Raw genomic sequence first — 24,617 nt, 5'->3', positions numbered from 1 at the left:
TGAGGTGTTGCTTGTTTTCTTGTTTTCAAGGCCCACTTTTTCTTTGTGGTACTTTTTTGGGTTTTTATTTTGTAAAGTTTCTTGATAACTAATGAATTTTACATTTGTATCATTAAATAAATAAATAAAAACCCCAAACCGCTATCACGTCCCCCCGCAGTCCCACCCCATCCCTTCCTCAACTTGATATTATATTCTCCCTTAAAAAAAACTTGATATTGATATTTATTTTATGCATTCCGATAATGATTTTTCTCAATTAAGTGGCATTAGCAATCTTGCTAAAAAAATGGTGGAAGAAAGGGTTGCAGTAAATATTTGCTTTTTCAATGAGCTTTGGTTTTACCGATTGCAACTGCTTTAATGGAGATGACATTTTTCGCTATGAATATGATTCAATGTCTACTTCGCAACAAAATGGGAGATTGCGTGGAGAGGACGCTTTTCAATATAAATTTTTTTATCTTTATTATTGGGACCTCCTGAGTCTAAAATCTTTGATACGTCATTGGTTGCATTCAAGTCTTTCTCCATGAAAACTATCCACGTCTGCAATATGTTCATCACTTTCTCAACTCTCCACATCAAAGCCAAATCCCTCAACTGGGTTTTCCTCCTATGTTTCACATGAAGAAATTGCATTTTTTTACACAATGAACAGAACCCAGATGCTGACTTTGATTGTTGCACTGACTTCATCGACAACTTTGGTGTTTTTCCTGCTTTTCATCTACTTCTACTGCAAGCAAACTGCAAAAAGTGAGCAAAAAGATGTGGAAAAAACAGAGCAGAAGCAAGAGGAAGTTGTGGAGGCAGAGGAGGAGCTGATGACTTTTCAGGATGGGGAGGACCTCACAGTCTGACATTCTCGATGCTCCGGGGGAAGTGATCGGAAAATCGAACTATGGCACGCATTATAAGGCTTTGTTGCAGAGCAGTAACTTAGTGAAGTTGCTGAGAAAAGGGAAGAAGAAGAACGGCGGCGCTTCGAGTGAGAGAGGAGAGTTGCAGATCTGATAAAAAATATTTAATGCTGATGTCAAATTTAGGGAGAGCTGCTATTCTATGTCATGCCACATCAGATTTGACTTCTAAGTTGGAAAAACATTGCATTTGTCTTTTTTTATTGTTATTGCTGATTTAGACATTTTGACATTTTCTTTGGAGATCCTTTATGACGCCAAGAGTTAGGCTCATTGTATCTGTCATACAGTGGTTTATTTTGTTCTGGACGCTGGGATCTGCAAATTTAAAGGACATCGGCGCCAATTCCACCAGCCATTTGGGGTCAATGACTGTCACCTCGCGCATGAACTCCTTCGTAGTCATAACCAGCTCATGGTAGATGATCCAATCCGGTTGTCTCTGGAAAAAGCACTGCTGGGGTGAATATAAACCGGCTGGTTCTCCGTTAGGGTTCTGTAACCCTCCTGCTGGTCCTTTCTAGCAGCGTGGGAAGAAAAATCCTGCAGTAATTGCCTTCCTGATCTTCATAAAATTCCTTCCTGCACTCACAAAGTCCAGTTTGTACTTGTCCATGATGCTCAGGAGCCTGTTTTCTGATATCCTGCGCCCGCCTCAAGGACCCAGACTGAACAAAATTCTCGAAACACCATGGCCCGAAAAATTACTTGCTTTCCAAGCTTCATAGACTGCGAGTGAAAAAAAACTTGGCTCTCTTCTGATCTGCCTTGGCTTGTTCTTCTCTTTTTCTGTAAAAGATATTGCCTGTCTGAATCATTGCAATGATGGCCAAGATCTCATCGCTGCATCCGAGTTCCACACTCGCGAGTAGCATCTTCGATAAGGGTGGATCCAGAGGAAACTGGGTCATTTTCTATATTGCTCTCTAGGGTTTCGGTCGGCGGCAGCGAATCCAACGGCATGGCGCTCATCGCTGTGTAAAATTAGGGTTTTGCTTCTGCAACGGAACAGACTCTCCCAGCGAGCAGGACTGAAGGAGGCAGAACCTTTCAAACGCAGCGTTTGGGGTCCTGACCGCGTACAACGACGTTGTTTATAACACAGTCCAAATGACGAGACTGTCCTCGCTTTATGACGTGGCACGCGGCAAATGCTCCGGAGAGGTGGGAAATATAAGTAAACAACTTGCCAAAAAAAGAAAAAATGTACCAGAAAATTTAGAATTCAATCGGAGCAGAAGTCACAGATTGTGGAGAGAGAGGGGGAGAGAGAGATAGAGAAAGAGAGATATGGGGCTGCTGTGTTGTTTCGATGGAGGCAACAGTGCACAGAGAAGGGAAGAAGAAAGGGCAGCCTCCGCGGAAGCTCTTGCCAACGCTGCCCAAGCTGCCCAGAGAAGGTAAAATTATTTCTCTCTTTTTTTTTTCCTTCTAATTTTTAATTCGACCATTTTTCATTTTTCGAAATTGGAAATTTATATTTGTATCGTTGTTGCAAGTCGATCAATTTGTATGTAAGGATGTGATTTTGGATAGGATTTGTAATTGTCATGGGGATAAAAAATCAGCTTTTTTTTGTTTTTTTTTTGTTTGTTTTAATTTGGAAAGGGATATGGAATCAGATGTGGGTTAAGCAGTGTGTTCGTCCATTGGCACCCGATTTCAAATTCCGCTCCTCGTAGATTAGAGTAGTTTGGAAATGGGATAGGGAAAAAATAGGATGAATTTGATGATCAGAATTCTGAGTAGACCTTGTTAGGACAATGCACATTCCATATTAATACCATGTTAAATCTTCTTCATCTTGTTGATTGTGTTCGCCATTTCCATCGATTGTTTGTTCATGTTTAAGCAATTTGTTTCAACGCTATAGGATTGTCTCTGCTTGCAGAATTTTAACTTTGTTAAGTCCAAGACCTAACTGTGCTAACATTTTGCGGTAATTCTGTTAACCGGCAGTATTGCAAACAAAACCTAAGTATAGAGTGTGAAAATCATAAAACCTGCCAAAGGTCATATTTGCATTTTGTTAGGCAGATAGCGCCGCATTGATAGGGTGTGAATCGTAGTTCTATTACTACTGTGCCCACATGATGGTTTCTTTCGTCGTTATTTGAGCACACTTTACTGCAACCACAATTTCAGGCAAGAAGAATTCGAAAAGTCTGCAGCAGGAAGAGCTGCGCGTGCACAGCAACAGCAACAGGCGGCTGCAAAGCAAGCTGCCAGCTCTAACAAAGGCGAACCAGTATTAAAGGTTTGACTGACTGAATTTCCAAATCTTTTGTTGGAAAGTTGATGCTAATGATCCGAGCTACACTGTCAGCATAAACAATAATATCATAGGACTGGCCTATAGTGGTTATGCCAATCTCTGCTGGTTATATGCTAATTTTTATGATGCCGAGTGTACGACCTATTAAGGCACTGTATGATGTGCCGGTTTCAATTTTGTCACCTTTTCGCTCATTGTGATATGTATGTTCGTTCAAATCACCATTTTTTGTTGGTAATGTGGATGCAGTGGTCAGTGGGTTGAGGCCTAGCCTTTGGTCCGTCTCTCCGTCAACTTCCAACTGTAAGTCGATGAATGTTCCACCAAGTAAAACTCAATAAGTTCTGCTTAAACTATAATCTTATGATGGTTTCAAATTTTTGCCTATGAGTCATTTCAATTCCGATACATGGATTATCTCTATATTGTATAGGTAGAGATGAATTATCTTATAGTTCCCCAATTTTGTTTTCGTTTTTCTCACTTTTAATCTTCACTTGTCTGCAGTGTTTATACAGATGCAACATGTTCCGTGGACTGCCATTCCTTTTGCGCCGAGAACAAATACTCCAGATCTCTAAAGACAGTTGCTGTTATCGATCGACCTTCACTTTGTCATTTGTTTTGTATATTGAATGTCAAGAAAATAATAACAGTTGTAAGTTCTTGCTTCGGTGCATCTCTTAATAATTCAATCCGGGCCGTTCATTTTTCGGTGCAACAAACTTTATTTTGATATTTCAGTAGCCAATGTATATGTACATACTAATCTTAAGAATCCGATACCAAGCAAGGGTCAGTGGAACAAGTGATAACTAATAACCTGTAATTTTACGAACAACTAGGGATCGCTAACTGTTACATAAAGCTTCGAACTGGAGCTGAGAGCTGAATCTCAGGCCAGCTTGAAAAAGGTGGCTGCTTGTTGTATCGAGCCTTCCTTTTTCGAAATCAACCCGAGGTTCAACCATGCCCTGTGGTTTGTCGGTTCTAATCGCAGTGCGTTCATTAGAAAGCTTCTCGCCATAGCAAGCGACTGGCTACCAAGTTTCATCAATACTTCTGCAGTCGAAACGATGCTTGGAACATGATCTGGCTCTATTGACAATGCGACTGAGAATGAAATAAGGGCTTCCTTGTATTGTGATTGAGCTTCAAACAATAGATTTGAGGATGAATTCGAGTTATGCATTTGGTATGAGCTCGCAAGCACTTGTTTTTGATGCACACAAACAGGATCATTTTTTGTATCTTGAGCTCTAGGACAACATAACATGGGAAAAAATCGTACCCGTCGTGTGCCAACCATGGGCAGAGTAAAAGTCGATCAATTTGGCTTTGTTGACACATATTTCTGCATCACTCCACAACCCGAGTTTTGTATAAACGGCTGCCAAGTCCCGCCATGCTTCCTTTTCCAAGTTTCTTTCGACAAACGCCTGAAGCACAAAAAAGAGAAAGTTAAACAGTGAAGAAGCGAAAATATGCCGACTTAATAGAGCCCCTTCAACTCGTTTATCGCTAAAGGTTTAGAATTGAGGAATACAAACCTCGGAATCAAAGGTTTTCTCTTGCTCGGAGTTCTTAGCTATTTTATCCCTCTGTGCTTGAACAAGAGTTAGCAACATTCTGTAGGTTTCTATTGCTTGCTTGGGTTGTTCCTGAGCAACTTGAAGCACGGCTTTCAACCTGAGCAGTTCTAACTGATCCACTCTTCCGGCTTCGTCCAAAGCAAAATCGACTATAGTTTCAGCATCCTTGAAGCGCTGCTCTGCAGAAACTATAAGGGCTAATAGCTTCCAACTTTGTCCTGAGCAGCCAGCCACCAAATCCGAGTACTTCATTGCATTTTTGAAAGCTGCATCCAGATTCCTCTGCACCGCATTTTTGAGGCCCCGACTAAACATCACCTCAGGATCCTCCTTCCTGTTAAGAGCAGCATGGTTTAGAGAGTTCAAAGACTCAGCGTGGTTTAGAGAGTTCAAAGACTCTCTTTGAAAAGACATTCTTTCAGAATCCGATACAGAAGCCCTTGCCGCACCACCATAGCAAACACCAAGATATTTATGGCATTGACCCATGAAATGCTCACATTGATGATTTGCCAAGTCAATAGCTTTACGAGAAAAACCTATCCCTTCACAAGCGTGAATTGGGTCTTGGGAATGCAATTTTGCTCCCAGGAGAAAAGAACGGAAGTGGGGCTTGTTCTTTGCTTCAGAACAGCCTGCAACCTTCTTCAATACATTCAAGGCTACTTCGTTTTTTTCCAGAGGCAGTATAACAAAGAGCAAGAAAGTACCACCTCTCAGCTCGTCTATACAATCCTGGAAGGGCCTGCTCCACATGATCTGCTAATAATTCATACAATCCAGTAACAGAAAGAGCATAAGTCAGATGATCCATGATTTCCGGATCCCACTTAATCTCTCGCAAAGCCACCTTTTTCATAAGAATTCCCAACAGAATTGCTTCTTCTGTATTAATTTTAGGCATGGTTATGCCCCATATTTGTAACTGAGCGGGAAGGTTTGCTTCAACACCGCCATAGAGTAATGTGCGAGCTAAGCTTTTCTGAATTGCAGTCAACCTCTCCGGTTCCAAATTCCATGGCTTGAGTAAGGCCCAGCGACATGCAGTGATAGCCTCATCAAGATAGCCTGCCTTTGTCCATACAATGGGGAGCAGCTCGAGCGCTTTGTGAAACATGTCTGGCAATTTGCAGTCCTCGCCAATGTCTTCAGGCATTCCGTTAGGTAGTGCTGATTCAACTGTATCGAGAATAACTTTGCACTCCTTTGCAGCCTCTGATGAATAAGAAAGTATGAAAGCACGCAAACTAATCAATACTAATCCAATTTTCATTATACTACAACATGAAAACGTAATCAAATACCTATGTATCTTCCAAGTTTTCCCAATGATCTTGCCTTAAGTAATATTGCTTCAATAAGTAGGCTCACAGAGTGCATTGACATTGCACTGGGAAGAACCACATTATTGCCTTTCGTGCGTGGTTTTCTTTGCCTAGTTCTCTCCACAATAGCCTTGGACATCCCCGGGGTTAAATTTCTAATTTCAATACCTTGAAACACCTGAAGTGCAGCCTCAAAATTCCCCCTTTGGAATTCAAGCCTCCCCAACAAAGCTCTAGCTTCCTAAAAGCTCATTGAAAAACACGAAATTAAACATTAGTAAGCTGTAGAACAAGGAAACCAATCACTAATTACTCAAAAAGTTTAGGGCCCGTTTGATAACCATTTCAGTTTTCAGTTTTCGGGTTTTGGTATTCAAAACATGAATTTGTGAAACAAAAACACTCACCTCATAATTCAAAGATAGAGCTTCTTTAAGAGTGGATTCAGCTTCATCCACTTGAATATCTTCGAATTTGGAGTCCCAGTCGCCGGTCCTAGATGAAAGGGCACTCGTGGAGAAGTCCCTCATGGCAAGGGACTCCGGCGAGTGTGGCGGCCCCTCGAATTTGAATTGCTCTCCTGAACAAGAATACAACATCTTCTCCACAAATCTTGCACCTGTGATTTGTTTCATTTGTGCACACACCTGGAAACAGTAAACATGAAAACATGCCACCGTCATTGAAGAAACAAAAACAGATGCAACCAGCAAAATTATGAGTTGTACGGATTTTACTACGAAAAAATGGTCGGAAACAGTAAGCAACAATGTAGATCCCCAAAGCAGGATAGGCAATACCGAACAGGAAACAACATTTGTAAACAAAAAACCCAGCTAAAAAATCGAAGTTTTTTTAATGTTAAAAAACCATAAAAAATAAAGGAAATAAAAGGGCATAGATTTGGAGGTAAAGTTACGTTAATATTTTATATTAATTTTTTTTTTATAAAGATAATAAGACAAAAAGCAATAGTGATATAAAATATTAATATGACTTAACCGTGACCGCACAGATAGGAGGTGATGAGAGTGTGTGGAAACTGGGAAGGTAGAGAAACCAGGTCCAAACAAATATTATAAGGTGGATGAGTAGATGATCTTATTTTTTTGATGGTGTGTGGAGCCTAAAATCATCCTAAAAATTCTAGAGGCGACACGTGAATTTTTGCTTCAAAAAGATAAAATTGCCCTCAATGAATATGCAGGCTTATCAGATGTTCCCATGTACAGCTCACACCCCTGAAGGTTTCAGCAGCTGGAGAAATTTTTAATTGTGACGGGAACACAAGTGGTACACCACGTATTTTAGTAGAAGTGATGGGAAATTTTATTTTTTAAGTTATTAACTTTTTAGCACACATATTCCACCATTTGTATAGTGACACGTGGTGTACCATCTCGTGTACCGGTCACACTGAAAAATCTCTTCAGCAGCTGAATACTACTGCCCACAGCTCACTTGCCATTGGCAAGGAAAAGTCAAAGCATTCAAGAATTAATTACCTAAATCATATATTTAATACATTTTCAATTGAAGATTGACTTTAATCAAGTAAGTAATCTCAAGTTAAATCAATTAGGGATAATTATTCCATTATGTCAAGATATTATTTCCTATTTAATATCTTGAGAATATTTCTCTATAAAAACCTTGGCCAATAGGATGTTGCCACATGTAGGGTAAAACCCTAACACTATGATCGGTCCTATCCCTATAAATACCTCATATTCTATCAAATTTCAAAAGCTTTTTGCTAGCCTAAAAAATCCTAAAGACTTTACTCTCTCAGAGAAACTGACTTAGGTATCGGAGATTCATTGGCCTAACCCCCAACCTCGTGGCCGTGTGAGGCTTAGGTCTTTGGTCAAAGGTGTTGATTGTTTTACAGGTGCATTTTCGTCAAGATTGAAGACGACAGAAATTTGTATTGACAGTGTGGTCTTTTTTCTACCTGCTGACTTTGTTTAGTACAGAAAAGATAAAGCTTGTTGCAGATTTGCAGCATACAAAGTGCGTTTGTTTTTGTTTAGAATTTGCAATCTAAAATTTGATAGGGTAAACTAGATATTAATTCATGCCTATTCTTAAATCACATAGAATTTTCAGTTTTTGGATTAGTGCGGTTATGTGACAGTCGTCCATTCTTAAAAGATTTAGTATTTATATACCATTAATAATGCGTTAATACTATCGACACAAATAGAATTTACAGACATATTACCGATTTATATCTATTCTTTAATTATAGAGAATTTTGTATTCTTGGATTACTATTGGATCTAAATGGGTGGAAATCTTATTGTGGTAGATTATGAAATGGCACAAAAGAAGAAATTTTGAAATTTTAGTAGGAAAAAAGTAGGCAGCACTTTCCTTGTATGGACAAAGATATGAGTATAAGCAAAGCTTTTCCTAATAAGGGGTTCACATTGGCTGAAAACATACTACAAGCAAAGCCAGCTTGAATGAATTTGAATTATATCAAAATTGCCAACGTTTTGAACTCAAAATATGGCTGCCTTTGTCTAGCTGCCCCCTCCAAGAGCATGTGTTCTGGTTGAGGATTGCTGACTTGTCTGCCTGGTTGGCCTTTTTATTTGTTTAATTCAACTAACATGAATCATTGCGAATCATGATGCCATGCCCCAAGGCAATGAGGGAATGAGTACAAAGTTCCAAGCAACTCACTTCAGCACAAATGCAATCACTAGTGTTTTAGCATTGGATCTATTTGCCCTTTCTGCTATTTGTTTCATTGTTTAGGGTGTTTTGTAATCATGTCGTTTTGATTAATTTTCGATTGGAAGGATGTTATTCACTCTCTCAATAGTAAGTTTAAATAGAACTCATTAATGCTTGTAATATCTGTTTTTTATTGTATGTACTATAATGAACGCAAAATACAGCATAAATTTTACGACAATAATACAAGCGTCAACAAATTTCAATACTAATCCAATTTTCATTATACTAATCTCAATGTAATCTAATTTACTGGGAAGTTCTTGCTCAATACAACGCGAAAGTGTTGGCACGTACCTATTTATCTTCCAAGTTCTCCCAGTGATCTTGCCTTAAGTAATATTGCTTCAATAAGTAGGCTTACAGAGTGCATTGACATTACACTGGGAAGAACCACATTATTGCCTTTCGTGCGCGGTTTTCTTTGCCTAGTTCTCTCCGCAATATTCTTGGCCATCCCCGGTGTTAAATTTCTAGCTTCAATACCTTGAAACACCTGAAGTGCAGCATCAAAATTCCCCCTTTGGAATTCAAGCCTCCCCAAAAAAGCTCTAGCTTCCTTAAAGCTCATCGAAAAACACGAAATTAATCAACACGCTTAGGGTCCATTTAATAACCATTTCAGTTTTCGGGTTTAAGTATTCAAAACATGAATTTCACATAACGTAACAAAAACACTCACCTCATAATTCAAAGACAGAGCTTCTTTAAGAGTGGATTCAGCTTCATCCACTTGAATGTCTTCGAATTTGGACTCCCAGTCGCCAGTCCTAGACGAAGGGGCACTCGCCGAGAAGTCTGTCGTGCAAGGGACTCCAGCGAGTGCAGCGGCTCCTCGAATTTGAATTGCTCTCCTGAACAAGAGCACAACATCTTCTCCACAAATCTTGGACCCTTGTAATTTGATTTCACACTCAAAATTGGGGGAAAAAAATCACTTGTCTGTGATTTGTTTCATTTGTGCACACACCTGGAAATAGTAAAGCATGAAAACATGTCACCGTCATTGAAGAAACAAAAACAAATACATGCAACAAAATTATGAGTTGTACGGATTTTACTATGAAAAAATGGTCGAAAACAGTAAGCAACAACGTAGATCCCCAAATCAGGATAGGCAATACCGAACAGGAAACAACATTAGTAACAAAAAAACCCAGCAAAAAAATCCAAGTTTTTTTAGTGTTAAAAAACCATAAAAAATAGGGGAATAAAAGGGCATAGATTTGGAGGCAAAGGCTGAGTCTTTGAAAAGAAGAACAGTGAGGAAGTTGAAAGGGGCGAAACAAACGAAGAGGGACAGGGTTTTTTGAACTTACCCCAGAAGGAAAATCACAACCCAGAACGTGATTTGTGGCAGTCGTGGAAGATTTGAAAGCTACCTCTCTCTCCTCACTCTCTCCCCTCACTCTCTCCCCTCACTCTGTCTCTGGTCTGAGTTTTCCGGGGTTTTTCAGAATTTGGAATCTTTCGTATTTTTCGGGTTCAGTAGAACCCACTACAAATGATGTGACGATGGAGGGAAAAACAAATATTGTAAGGCGGATGAGTAGATGATCTTATTTTGTGATGGTGTGGCCTTTTTTCTACCCGCTGACTTTGTTTAGTACAGAAAAGATACAGCTTTGCCTGCCTAGGCAAAGTTGTTGCAGATTTGCAGGCCTCATACATTAGTGGGTTTGTCTGTGTTTAGAATTTGCAATCTAGAGTTTGATATGGTAAACTAGATATTAATTCACGCCTATTCTAAAATCACAAAGAATTTTTAGATTTTGAACTAGTGCGTTATGTGACAGTCGTTAATTGTTAAAAAATTTAGCCTTTATATGCCACTGGTAATGTGTTAATACTGTCAACACAAAGAAATTTATATACATGTTACCAATTATATCCATTCTTTGTAATTTTGAATCTAAATGGGTGGGAAATCTTATTGTGGTAGATTATTAAATGGCACAAAAGAAGAAATTTTGAAATTTTAGTGGGAAAAAATTAGGAAGCACTTTCCTTGTATGGACAAAGATATGAGCATAAGCAAAGTCTTCTCCTAAAAAGGGTCAGAATGGCTGCAAACATACTACAAGCAAAGACAACTTGAATGAATTAATATCAAAATTGCCAACTTGAAATCAAAATATGGCTGGCTTTGTCTAGCTGCTCCCTCCAAGAGCATGTGTTGTGGTTGAAGATTGCTGACTTGGCTGCCTAGTTGGCCTCTTTATTTGTTTAATTCAACTAACATAAATCATTGTGAATCATGATACCATTTCCAACGGCAGTGAGGGAATGAGTACAAAGTTACAAGCAACTCACTTCAACACAAATGCAATGATTAGTGTTTTAGCATTAGATCTATATGGCCTTTTTGTTATTTGATTCCTGAGTAATGCTAAGTAGACTTAATTTGCAATTTAAATGATACATCATTAAAAAAAAAAATGTTAATCAACACTTAGAGCAACTCAAAGTCTCCATTACTGTACGTGCTATTGAGCATTGACAATTACTGCCTTGATGAATAGTAACTGCCTGAGTACATCTTCCTCTCTCCTGAAACATCTGTTTTACCTCCTGACTGTCCCTCTGCTTTTTCTTCATCTCACTCCTCCCTCTCCTTCTGCTTTTTCTCCATGGGGCTATGGTGGCCACTTCTTTTTTGCATGTCTTTTCTTTAGAATCTCACCATCTTCATAACTAGATTTAGGGGAAGAAGACTGGAGCTTGGATCGTCCGATCGGTTCTTCTCGTCGCTTGGGTCGTTCGATCAGAACTAGACTCAAGGGAAGAAGACCAGAGTTCGAATCTATTGATGGAGAAGAAGAATGAAGTTTGGGTCATCCAATCAGTTGTTCCCTTCTCTCTCATCCTGTCATCTTGTCGTTTAAGAACTTGGGTGACATCAAACAAACGTCACCCTGAAGTCAATTAGCCTCAGGCGTAGAGGCGGGCGAAATTCTTCTGACAGCTCGGTTGGTCGGCCTTGGGCCCACTGGATCGCCTGACTAATGGGTGTGGGCTGAATATGGTTTTCTTCATTTTGGGGATTGAATCACCCAATTGCTTTGGCAATTGGGAGGGGTGGAGTGGCTCTTAAATAATAATTTAATTATCATATTTCATGTCATTTGATTTACAAAATGTAGACTGCACTTTTAATCTTCCTAACACTACTTTTGCTTCATTGTTTAGGGTGGTTTAAAATGTGATTTGTAATTGTGTGGTTTAGGTTATTTTCAATTTGAAGAATGTTATTCAAACTATCTCTAAAGCAAGTTTAAACATCATTTACTGGCTTCTGTTTTTATTGTATATACTATAATGAACACAAAATACAACATAAATTTCAAGAATATAACTACAAGCGTAAGCAAAACTAACTTGAATTTGTTTTTGAAAATGTACGATTGAAATTTCAAAGTTACTATTTAGTGTATTATAATCACTTTGAATACATATTAGGAGTTGTTGCAGTCATATTTAGAATAGGAATGTGATTATGTAAATCCTAGGGAATCTGGGAATGTATCTTATCTTCCTATTAGGAGTAGATTACCTACTAAATATTGTAATCCTAAAGGGAAATGTTTTTGTCTACCCTACTACAATAAATAAAGGCACAATGGGGGTGAATCAAACACACCTCACAATTAAATCACTCTCTCCTCTCTCTAATTGTGGCTAGCCCCCTCTCTCTAAACCCTAGATCGTTCAATCAAATAGGCCTACAAATATGTTATCAGCATGCTCTTGCCAAAAAGCTGAGGAATTGACGGATCGTAGGAGGAGACTATCTTCTACAAACAAAAAAAAAAGAAAAAAAGAAAATCAAAGGCTTATATTCGTTTTCTACTAATCAGGTACGCTTAAAATAAAAGAAGATATTTAAAACGTCCACGAAGAATGAAAACATTCCCTATGATGCATGAACCCCTCCATGTTTATATTTTCCTTACGATATATATATATATATTGTATGTGTTTATATTATTGTTTCATGCATCGCATAATTAAATTGTTATGTGGAATATATGAATCAAAGTATAAAATTAAATTTGAAGCATATTTAGGGTTTTCTAAACCTTAGGTTCGAAAAATTGGGTATTTTTTGGCACCACCGTGGCATCACAACACTACCATGGGATGGCATCATCCTGATGCCTTTGGACCACTTGCGCAGCTCTTTTTGGGCCTGCTGCTCCACATCGGACAACAACCAAGCCTCGGCTAGGCTTACATATCACACGGGCCTGACAGCACTGGTCCACCAGAGCCCAAACCCACATGCCAGAAGCATGCTGGGCTTGTTCCCAAGCACGAGCTTGCAGCCCTGCTCCCTTGTTGGCCCACGCCAGCAAGCTGTTATGCTTGCTGGGCTTTGAATTAGCCTCGGCCCGCAGTTTTTTTTGTAGCCAACCCATATGACTGGGCTCCCCGCACCATAACCAGGCCAGCAATCTTGCTGGGCCTTGACCCGTGCCCCCCTTCGGCCTAGACCTAAAACCTAGCTGCACTGGGGTTTCTTCCACTCCCGTAGGCTTTTGGGCCTGCCCCTGTCATTGGACATGTGGCCTGCAGTCACCTCGTGGGCTGCATATTGCAACCAACTCGTGCCCCTTGGTCACGGTACCCAGCCCACCTTTTTGGGCTATGGTATTTTCGACCCAATAATATTATTCTAATATTATTTAGCTTCTACAATCAACCATGTATAGCCCAATTTATTGAATTAATTAAAAATGACATGCAATCCATTAATCTGATAATGAATCCAAAATGATTGACCTGAAGATCACTTTTGGACATTAACGATTCAATAATTTATTTTTATATTTTGAATTGTAACATACTTTCGTAATAAAAAAGCTCTTACACTTGAGTCCCCAAAGAACCTCAAATCCACTATATTTCAATTAGTATCTTGTATTATGTGTTTCTTGCAGGAACCTCTCATTATGAACTAATTGTTCATAAAACTAAATTGAACCTGTATTTTCAAATTTAGTGCCTTTGAAACCCAAAGTTTTCATTCAAAACATACCACATGAAACCTATAGTTTTCATGCATAAATTGAACCAATACGTATCTATAGAACATGTTTGTTCTACGATATACGTCTATGGCTTACCATATGACTAATCACTTTTTATTCCCTCCGTTTTAGGGACATGTCGAACTTAAACAAGCTCGATTTCTCTACTCTAGAAGTCTCCGGACAAAACCATCTGAAGTGGGTTCAAGACGTGAAGTTCCATTTAACTCCAAAGGGTATTAGAGCCACTATCGAGGCACCCGTCACCGACAAACCTATTAATGAAGCTTAGAAGGCTAATGCAATGATCTTCATTCGAAGACACATCCATGATGCACTGCAGACTAAGTACCTCACTGAGGAGGACCCACGTACCCTCTGGCTTGCTATGGCTGACCGTTTTGATCACCAAAAAGATATATACTTGCCTGAAGCAAGACACGACTAACAACATCTTTGCTTCCAGGACTTTAAGTCCGTGAATGAATACAATTCTGAAGTTTGTAGAATCCGTTCACTGTTGAAAATCTGCAAAGTGGAACTAACTAAATCAGATCTCCGGAAGAAGGCCTATTCGACTTTCCATGCCACCAATATTGTCTTACAGCAATAATATAGGGCACAGAAATTCACCGAGTTTTTGGATTTGATCTCTGTTTTACTTCTCGCTGAAAAGAAAAACCAGCTTTTGATGAAGAATCATCAAGCTCGACCCACTGGATCAAACGCCGCACCTGAAACATATGTGACGAATTCTAGAAGCCATAAACGACGAAAGAATCGTCGTGGCCGTAGCAATGAGCGGTAAGCCCTACCACGGGCCCAAGGTTAATAGAATGCCACACCTAAGGGAGGAAATGCGACCCAACAACGTCCACCACTCGCCCCTAAGGCCCCAAACTTCAAGAACAAAGGCAAAGCTCCCGTTCAGCCAGCTTCTACTGAACTGGACACATGCTATCGCTGTGGATCAAGGGATCATTAGTCATGTGTACGTCGAGCTTCCCCTGAGGTTATTGCCAAGTATCATTCCCGTCGTGAGTCTAACTTTGCACATGTGGATCATCCAGAAGATGTAACTATATCAATGGAGATATCGGATTTTCAGGAGGCGTCAGCCTCTATGGATGAATGAATTAGACATGTTTTTAGGGTGTTTACCCCTAGTGGCTGAACGCACTAGGAGTGGCCAGCCCCTACCCCCTATTTTTCTAGGTTTATAGTTTAATTTTGAATAATTTTTCTAAGTATTTGGAATAATTTGTTTGGTGTTGGTTTGTTTTGAATTATGGATTGTTATTTGAATCGATATTATTTTCTCGAATTGCTTAATTGAATGAATGGAATTATATTTATGCATGTGACCAATTCAATCAATTTATTTCTAGGTATGTCTAGTGGGGAAGTTAGTTGTTTGGCAGAGTGCAACCACGCACACCATATTGCGTGAATGACATTGTTTTACTAACTTAATACCCAAAAAAGCTCATTTGAAAAACTCTCTCAGGCCTATCCAACTTGATTGAAGGATACGGAAAGGTACGCATCATGTTATCCAATGGTACTATCTTAACCATTAAGGAGGCACTCTATTCTCCACGTTCCGGAAGAACGTTGCTGAGTTTTATAGATATTCGAGATAATCAATATCATATTGAAACCACTGAAGATCATGGTTCTAAATTTCTTTGTATCATTTCGTACGAATATGGCCAGAAGTATATTTATAAGAAGTTGGAACAGCTGCCGAGTGGGTTGTACATCACAACCATTCGTGGCATAAAAGCCCACAGTGTGGCTGGCCCTATGCCTGAGTTCCAGGACACTTTGTTGCTTTGGCATGACCATTTGGGACATCTTGAACGTGACATGATGCGTCGTATCCTTAAATCTTCACACAAGCATAAGTTACACCCCTATGTTGGAGTTTCGCCCTGCACAGCGTGTTCTTTAGGGAAGCTAAACACTCAACCCTCACAAAGATTATTCACGACCCCTCTAAATTTCTTCAATGGATTAAAGGGGACATTTGTGGACCTATCCAACCAACATGCGGACCATTTAGATATTTTATGGTGTTGGTTGATGCATCAACACAATGGTCACATGTTTTCCTGTTGTCCACACGTAACGCTGCGTTTGCTAGACTCCTAGCTCAAATCATTAAGCTAAGGGCTCACCACCCTGATTATTCGATTAAGTCAATTTGACTAGATAACGTTGAAGAGTTTACATCACAGACTTTTGACGATTATTGCATGTCAGTAGGGATTGATGTGGAACATCCTGTACCTCATGTTCACACCTAAAATGGCCTGGCAGAAGTTTTCATAAAACGCCTTCAAGTGATAGCTCGGACTTTAGTTATGAGAACCAAACTGCTGGTATCTGCCTGGGGTTAGCAATATTGCACGCAACTATGTTGGTTTGCCTGAGGCCCACCGCTACCCAACCACATTCATAATTACAATTGGTCACTGGATACGAGCCCGACGTCTCACATTTACTGGTGTTTGGGTGCACCATTTATGTGCCAATACCACTGCTACTACATACCAAAATGGGTCCTTAGAGAAAAATGGGAATCTATGTCGGTTATGATTCGCCATCAATTGTTCATTATTTAGAACCCTTGACAAAAGATCTTTTTACCACACGTTTTGCAAATTGTCACTTTGATGAGATAGTCTTCCCGTTATTAGGGGAGATAAGCATGCTAACGTTCCTGTAGAACACCGTGAATTGTCGTGGTATGTTCCCACTATGTCTTATTTAGATCCCCGCACTGCCCAGTCTGAAACTAAGGTGCGACGAATTATAGATCTTCAAAGTATTGCTCAAAGCATGCCTGATGCTTTTAATGATCTAGCAAAGGTGACAAGATTATATATACCCGCTGCAAACACACATGCAAAGATAAATGTACCCCGCGTACGTCAACAACTCGCCTGGGTAGGCCGGACCTTCTCCAAAGGTGGGGAGGCAGCATCTTCCACGCGGTAAGGTACATTGGCGGTTAGCCAATCATCTGCTCCGACCCTGAAGCGTGGTAGACGCCTTTGTTCAAAAGATTCACAACCCCAGAATAGGAAAATGACACCAACTAGTGGCCTTAGTTTGAATCTAACCATCGCTCACTCATTTGTTCCAACGATTGAGGTTATTCTAGATTACGGTGATGCTTCAGATAAAACATACCGACCTCTCAAGAATCCCGAGATTTCGATCCACTACGCGGTACTGGATGAGGTTTGGAATAGAAATGAGATGATTGTTGACGATGCATTTGCGTACTCAGTAGCTATTGACATCATGCTTAGTGATGACATTAAACCAAATTCCGTCGATGAATGCCGACGTAAAACCGATTGGTCAAACTAGAAACAAGCAATCCAGGTCGAACTCGATTCGCTCGTGAAACGTAAAGTGTTTGGACCTATCGTTCCTACACCACCACGTGTGAAGCCTATTGGCTACACATGGGTTTTCGTGAGGAATGTAATGAGAATAATGAAATAGTGCGATACAAAACACACCTTGTAGCGCAAGGCTTCTTTCAATGCCTTGCGATTGATTACGAGGAGACGTATTCCCTCGTAATCGACGTTAGAACGTTCCGCTACCTTATCAGTTTAGTAGTTAACTAAATATGCAGCTTATGGATGTGGTAACTGCCTATTTCTATAGCGATCTAGAAACGAAAATTTACATGAAAGTTCCAGAAAGACTTCCATTGACTAGTTCAAATAGTTCTAGACCACGAAACATTCTTTCAATTAGGTTGAGGAGGTCATTTTACGGATTGAAACAATCCAGGCGAATGTGGTATAACCATCTGAGTGAATATTTGACAAGTCAGGGTTATGTGAACAATAAATTATGTCTATGTGTGTTTATAATGAAGTCACATTCCGGATTTGTAATCGTTGCAGTTTATGTTGATGACATGAACCTCATTGGGACTCCCGCAGAGCTTGAGGAAATTGCTGCACACTTGAAATCAAAATTTGAGATGAAGGATCTTGGGAAAACTCTATATTGTCTCGGCCTAGAGATCGAGCATTGTTCGAATGGAATCCTAGTTCATCAATTGAATTATACCCAAAATGTATTGCATCGTTTTAATGAGGATAAAACGAAGCTTTCGAGTACAACCATGGTCATTCGGACTCTAGATGCTAAACGAGATCCCTTTTTCCAAAGAAGGATAAGGAAGAGATTTTGGAACCCGAAGTTCCTTACCTAAGTGCAATTGGGGCTTTATTCTACTTGGCTCAGTGCACTAGACCCGTCATTTTCTTCGCTGTTAATTTTTTGGCAAGATACAGCAATGCGCCCATACATAGGCACTGGAATGGTGTTAAAGATATTTTCCGCTACCTCAAGGTACAACGGATTTGGGCTTATTCTATACCCGCGAATCTTCGAGTGTTGCCGCCCTCTATGGTACTCGGATTGATTCTCACCTTGTTGGTTAGGCGGATGCTGGATATCTGTCTGACGCACATAAGGCACGTTCTCAAACGGGTTATGTCTTTACCGTTGGAAACACCATTATATCTTGGAAGTCTACCAAGAAAACGCTAGTTGCGACTTCGTCAAACCATGTTGAGATTCTTGCCCTGCATGAAGCATCGCGTAAGTGTTTTTTGCTGAGAAAAGTTATGGAACATATCTGAAGCACTAGTGGTCTTATATTAATCGTTAACCTTTCTACGATGATCTTTGAAGACAATACAGCATGTATCGAGCAGTTACAGAAGAGATACATCAAGGGAGACAACATCAAGCTCGTAGTGCCGAAGTTCTTTTACTCACACGAGCAGCAACAACATTAGAACATTGAAGTCAAGTAAATCTGTTCCCAAGACAACCTGGCCAATCTCTTCACCAAGTCATTGCCCAAGTCTACTTTTCAGAAGCTCGTCTAAGGAATTGGTGTGAGTAAATTATCTGAGTTGAATCGCTTGTAGTTCTCTTATTTAGAAGTTATGTCTAACTCAGAGGAAATATATATAAGCATACTCACATGATCTTAATGTACTATTTTTCCTACGATTATGAGCATTTTTCCCTCTGGGTTTTTGCTACCTAACGAGGTTTTAATGAGGCACCCATTCTGGGATGATCATATTTCGTTGAGTTCATTACTTTCGTCCTGTTTGACGTTTGTTTTAGACATTATGCATACTTCTCACTTTTCTCCTTAGTCTATGGGTTTTCCCCATGCCTTGGATTTTACCATAGCGAGGTTTTGTGAGTTTTACTACAAATGCATACTTCACATAAATTTAAGACTCGCGATCACCCGTTGTGCCGATGATTTCATCAACTATTCTACCTTATCTGCTGAAGATCTGATGCGATAGTTTGTTGAGTATTTGCACTCACAAGGGGGAGTGTTGCAGTCATATTTAGAATAGGAACATGATTATATAAATCCTAGGGAATCTGGGAATGTATCTTAGATTCCTATTAGGAGTAGATTACCTATTAGATATTGTAATCCTAAAGGAAAGGTTTTTGCCTACCCTACTATTATAAATAAAGGCACAATGGGGTGAATCAAACACATATCACAATTAAATCACTCTCTCCTCTCTCTAATTGTGGCCGGCCTACTCTCTCTAAACCTTAGATCTTTCAATCAAATAGGCCTACAACATGAGTAGAATTTTTTCTCCTCTCTTCTTTTTTTTTTTTTAATTTTTTAATTTTTTATTTATTTATTTCCTCTTCTCTTTCTTCTCATTCTATATGAACAATCACGATGAAGTCACGTCAACATCTTATGTTGATTTCTTTATAAAAATAAAAATAAAAAGAAGCAAAAATTGTGAAGGAAAGGGAAATTAGAGGAAAGAAAATTATACTCCTACCTACTTGTGCATGGATTAACCTCAATGACGTAGATTAAAGCAAAAGCGGGGCATCATGGACAGGGTACTATCATTTGATTTATTTAGATAAGTTATCCTTTTTCACTTGACTATAAAAACCATACATTTTCGTCTTTAATCTTCTGAAATCTAATCTTTTGTCCTTTCCCAGCATTAATGTGACATCCCACATCGTTCAGGGGAGTGATCCTTATATGTATATTCCCATCCCTACCTAGCACGAGGCCTTCTGGGAGCTCACTGGCTTCGGGTTCCGTAGGAACTCCGAAGTTAAGCGAGAAGGGGGCTAGAGCAATCCCATGATGGGTGACCCACTGGGAAGTTGCTGGTGAGTTCCCAAAAACAAAACCGTGAGGGAATGGTAAGCCCAAAGCGGACAATATCGTGTTACGGTGGTGGAGCGGTCCTGGGAAGTGATCCGCCCCCGGGCCGGGATGTGACAATTGGTATCAGAGCCTAACCCTGGCCGCGTGTGTGCCGACGAGGACGTCGGGCCCCTAAGGGGGGTGGATTGTGACATCCCACATCGCCCAGGGGAATGATCCTTATATGTATATTCTCATCCCTACCTAGCACAAGGCCTTTTGGGAGCTCACTGGCTTCGGGTTCCGTAGGAACTCCAAAGTTAAGCGAGAAGGAGGCTAGAGCAATCTCATGATGGGTGACCCACTGGGAAGTTGCTCATGAGTTCCCAAAAACAAAACCATGAGGGAATGGTAAGCCCAAAGCGGACAATATCGCGTTACGGTGGTGGAACGGGTCCCGGAAGTGATCCTCCCCCGGGGTAGGATGTGACAATTAAACGGGCACGTTGCTCAAGAAAAACATGCACACACCAATGCTCTCGTTAAATCCAGCATTCCAAAATATAAACACACCATTCAACAAGAATGGCGCATTTTATTCCTGCTTAATTCTGCAATAACATATTACAAACCAAAATAAGAGTAATTTTTCTCAATGTGTAACAATAACAATGACCACATAGTACTACAGTTGAGTGATAATCATCTTCATTTGTACGTGAAATGTTTTATGTTCAATTATGAGTAAATTGTAATTTACCACTTTAGGTTTGAGGTCGATTTCAATTCCTTACAACATCTTTAAAACATTTCATGTTCATACCTCAAGTAATATTTTATTTCAATATAATAAATCTGTTACATATTTCATCCATTGATCCGTTAAAAACTGACGTGGCTGCCACATTAGTGCCACATGACAAAAGGTAATAATTTTTTTATCCATTTAAAATATTATAATAATTTACCTTAGTTATATATATATATATATATATATATATATATATATAAGGTTCAATTACATTTTACCCCCTCAGGTTTCGGTGCAATTTCAACCTCATACAACATCTATAAAATATTTCAATCTCATACATTTAGTATTAATTTTTTTTTTCAATTTCATACAACGGTTAAAAAATCTGTTAAGTTAACCGCTAAGTGTTGATGTGGCGAATAAGGGGTCCTTATTAATGCTGACGTGACTGCAACATTTGTGCCACATGGCTAAACACTAAATAAAATATTTTAAATGTTAAAATAATTAATTAAAGAAAGGTAAAAAATAAAAAAATAAAAAACCAAAACCAAAACCAGATTGTCTTCCTCACCCCATTCGCCCCACCTGAGTCCACCACCAAATCACACTACTTCTTTCTCTCTCTCTCTAATCCCTAAATCCAAAAGCCCCTTCGAGTTATCCAGGACCTCGAGAGTCGTGAGGATCGGCGGCAACCCCTCATCGAATCTAACATCGATGACGGCTTTGATCACCTGACAGACCTTGCCGACGGTGCCCTTGCCTGTGAAATCATCTGTGATTTTTCCACTCACCGACGTCGTAGTAGGTGTGGGAGGTGTGGGAGGTGCAGTGGCTGTTACGGCTAATGACGTCGAGTAGTGGGCGACGTGCGATAGGAGGTCATGAGGGGGATCTGGGGGTGGGCTCGCGTGGAGAGAATGGGGTGTCTTTGTTTTGGGGAAGACGAAGGGGTTCTTGGATTTAGGGATTAGAGAAAGAGGGAGTGTGACTTGGGGGTGGGCTCGGGTGGGGAAGACAATCTGGTTTTGGTTATTTATTTATTTTTATTTACTTTTCTTTAATTAATTTTTTTAATATTTTATTAAGCACAAATGTGGCAGCCACTTCAGCACTAATAGGGACCCCTTATTCGCCACTTCGTCACTTAACAGATTTTTTTAACGATTGTATGAAATTTAAAAAAAAAAAAAAAAAACTAAATGTATGAGATTGAAATGTTTTAAAGATGTTGTAATTGTGACAATCCGTCCCTACTTTTAAGTTTTATAAATTTTAAAATAGTGATTTTACTAAAATGCCCTTAGAGGCCAGGATGTTTGACTTTCGTTGACCGTTCTAAGTCACAATTACTGTTTCCAAATAGATTTTCAAGCTACGAACGCATAAGCGAAAGCCGTTTGCGAGTCTGGATTATAACGGTATAGTTACGAACATTTGAAGTCGTTTCACTAAACTATAGATTTAAAGGAATATAAACTCCCACCTTGTGGGAAAGAGGCCATTCAGGCTAAAGAGAAGGAACCAATCAGTTGAATAGTGGAGGACTAATCAGAATTTAGGGAGGAGTGAGCAACCTATCAGAGAGGGAAGGAAGATAAAAAAAAAGAAAAAAAAGAATAAAGGAAGCTTTCCTTTCTCGACTACCGTGCACCCGCACACCTTACTTAACCAAATTCGGCAAATTTCAGCCATTTTTCCATCGAATCACCATCATCCAACACCTGCAACCTCTCCCTCAATCTCTCCTCTACCATTTCCACCCAAGATCGAAGGGTTTTAGGTCCCATTTAGTGTAGAACTCCACCGGAGCACCAGAGGTGCTCGATGGCGATTCCTTCGTTTCAGCGAGTTTCACTACCCACCACCACTCCTAATCAACTCCCCTTAGATGGAACAAGACCCAACTAGTGATAGGGGCATTGGAACACCGGAGAAATCGAATCGACGAACACCTATTCTAAGGTTTTCGACGGGTTCGTGGTGATTTGAGGCTTTTTCTGACCAAATTGGACTTGGTCACAGGTATTAAACTTGCTTTACTCATTGAGATTTTCATTTATATGAAATTTGAAAATTTTTAGAAATAGTTGATTTTTTCGGCGAGTCAGGGTGGCTGACCGCCGTGTGTGTCGGTGGTGTGTGGGTAGAGACCCCACCTGCCCATCCTAAGCTAATTTGGATGCCTTGATTCCATATGTGAAGTCCGATTAACGAAATTCCATTGTTTGGGTACAATTTTGCTATGGTTCGCTACTTGATCCTTATATGAATTGACGATCCGACCGTTGGATCGTCACCAAACATTAATACATTATAGTATGTAATATTTGAGAATATTAGAAACTTAAGGATTAGGAATCCAATGTATGGATATTCCCAAATTGGATTTATAAGTTTGTAAAATAAAATGTTGACCACCACTTGAATTTGCAAGTAGTGGAGATCCAACCGTTGGATTGTAATGAAACTTTAGTATGATGTTCTAGAAGCATAGTGTGGATCCTTGGAAGTTACCGATTGGAAATCAGTGATGCGGATCTTCTGGATTGAGTTACGTATGGTTATGGACCCTACCCCTGTCCTTTGACTGATGGTTGAATTTTAGTCAATGAGTTTCAAATCATTTTAGAACGCCCTTGGGGGATGTGTTTTATATAAGTTAAGTGTTCTATTGATAAAAATTCTGAGACGTAATTTGATATTTATTCTAGACGAGGATCGTTCGTGACGCCTTGATATTTGTGCTAGGGAGTTATAGCATGGACTTGAGGTAAGTGGCCATTTGTTTATATATATATATATATTACGGTTTCCAAAAATGTTTTAAATTGATTATGCATATCATGCCATGATTTAAATGTGTTATATTTAAATATTGCATTACGATGAGATCTGTGATTATGACAAATGATCCTACGGAGGTGCAGGTAAGTTCAGGTGAGTTTTATGTGTGGTTGCATTATATGAGCATGTATATATTCATTTAGAGCTCATCATTGCTGCACCCCGGTGTTAGTGCTCCCGCCCCGGGCTAAGGCACAGCCTTCACGTGATGTTCACCTCCCGCACCGTACGCTCGTCTTGGATCCAAGTAGGTGCTAGCCTGTCGTACAGACTGCATTAGGCAGTTCCGACTCGTAGGTGACTCGCAATTTATCACTAGCCATCACGTGATCGTAGCACTAAAGTATACATATTTACACCCAGCCTGTCGAACATGTCACACTAGGTGTGTGCTAGCATAGACTGATGAGCAATAGGTCCAGCTGTACATGTCACATTAGGTGACTCCGATTGGCATGCTAGTTAGATTGATTTCACACTTGGTTTACGCTTATTATTGCTGAGATATCGTGGCATGGCATGTTTCCATTTTCACTGCACTCAGGCATTCGTTTTCGTACTTATGTAGTATTATTTTATGGAAACTATATGGGTTTTACAGTGAGGGGTTATTACTTTCAGAAAAGAGAAATGTGTTTTCTAAAGCCCTATTTTTGTGCCTACTCACCCTTCTGTTTTTCACCCCTCCAGGTTTTAGTAGTAGTGGTGGGCAAATGGTTCCTGGATTCGCGGGGTGGGCCGGTTCCTTACGGTTCGGGGCGGGTACGGGACAGGTGCAAAAATTAAAAATACAAAACGGGGCGAGCCGGTTCCAAAAATTAGAAACAACGGGCCCCCAGCCCGGATTGTTCATTGCATTTGTGATCTGCCTTTTATTATTACCCATTTACACACCCTCTCTTGTTCTCACTCTTAGGC

At 39.8% G+C, this 24,617-nt stretch overlaps 1 protein-coding gene and 2 pseudogenes across 1 annotated transcript; 1 reads left to right on the top strand and 2 right to left on the bottom strand.

The window, feature by feature from the left end:
• Positions 1-1,129: 1,129 nt before the first annotated feature.
• LOC103964017 lies at positions 1,130-1,984 on the bottom strand (annotated as a pseudogene).
• Positions 1,985-2,117: 133 nt separating this feature from the next.
• Positions 2,118-3,912, top strand: LOC103963999. Its single transcript, XM_009376880.3, has 4 exons — positions 2,118-2,323; positions 3,069-3,180; positions 3,448-3,501; positions 3,706-3,912. The coding sequence occupies exons 1-3, from the start codon at positions 2,214-2,216 to the stop codon at positions 3,460-3,462; spliced, it is 237 nt and encodes a 78-aa protein (XP_009375155.2). The 5' UTR covers positions 2,118-2,213; the 3' UTR covers positions 3,463-3,501; positions 3,706-3,912.
• On the bottom strand, positions 3,913-7,024 carry LOC103964000 (annotated as a pseudogene).
• Positions 7,025-24,617: the final 17,593 nt, after the last annotated feature.

This window comes from the organism of the source record quoted next, unplaced genomic scaffold (assembly GCF_019419815.1).
Source record: "Pyrus x bretschneideri cultivar Hongxiangsu unplaced genomic scaffold, Pyrus_bretschneideri_v1 Contig28, whole genome shotgun sequence".
Taxonomy (NCBI): domain Eukaryota; kingdom Viridiplantae; phylum Streptophyta; class Magnoliopsida; order Rosales; family Rosaceae; genus Pyrus; species Pyrus x bretschneideri.
The sequence above is the reverse complement of the archived record's forward strand: the minus strand, read 5'-3'. Positions and strand labels throughout refer to the sequence as shown.

Coding starts and splice junctions, on each gene's coding strand:
- LOC103963999 (XM_009376880.3), top strand. CDS start 2,214: ATGGGGCTGCTGTGTTGTTTCGATGGAGGCAACAGTGCACAGAGAAGG. Junction 2,324..3,068: donor GCCCAAGCTGCCCAGAGAAG/GTAAAATTATTT, acceptor CCACAATTTCAG/GCAAGAAGAATTCGAAAAGT.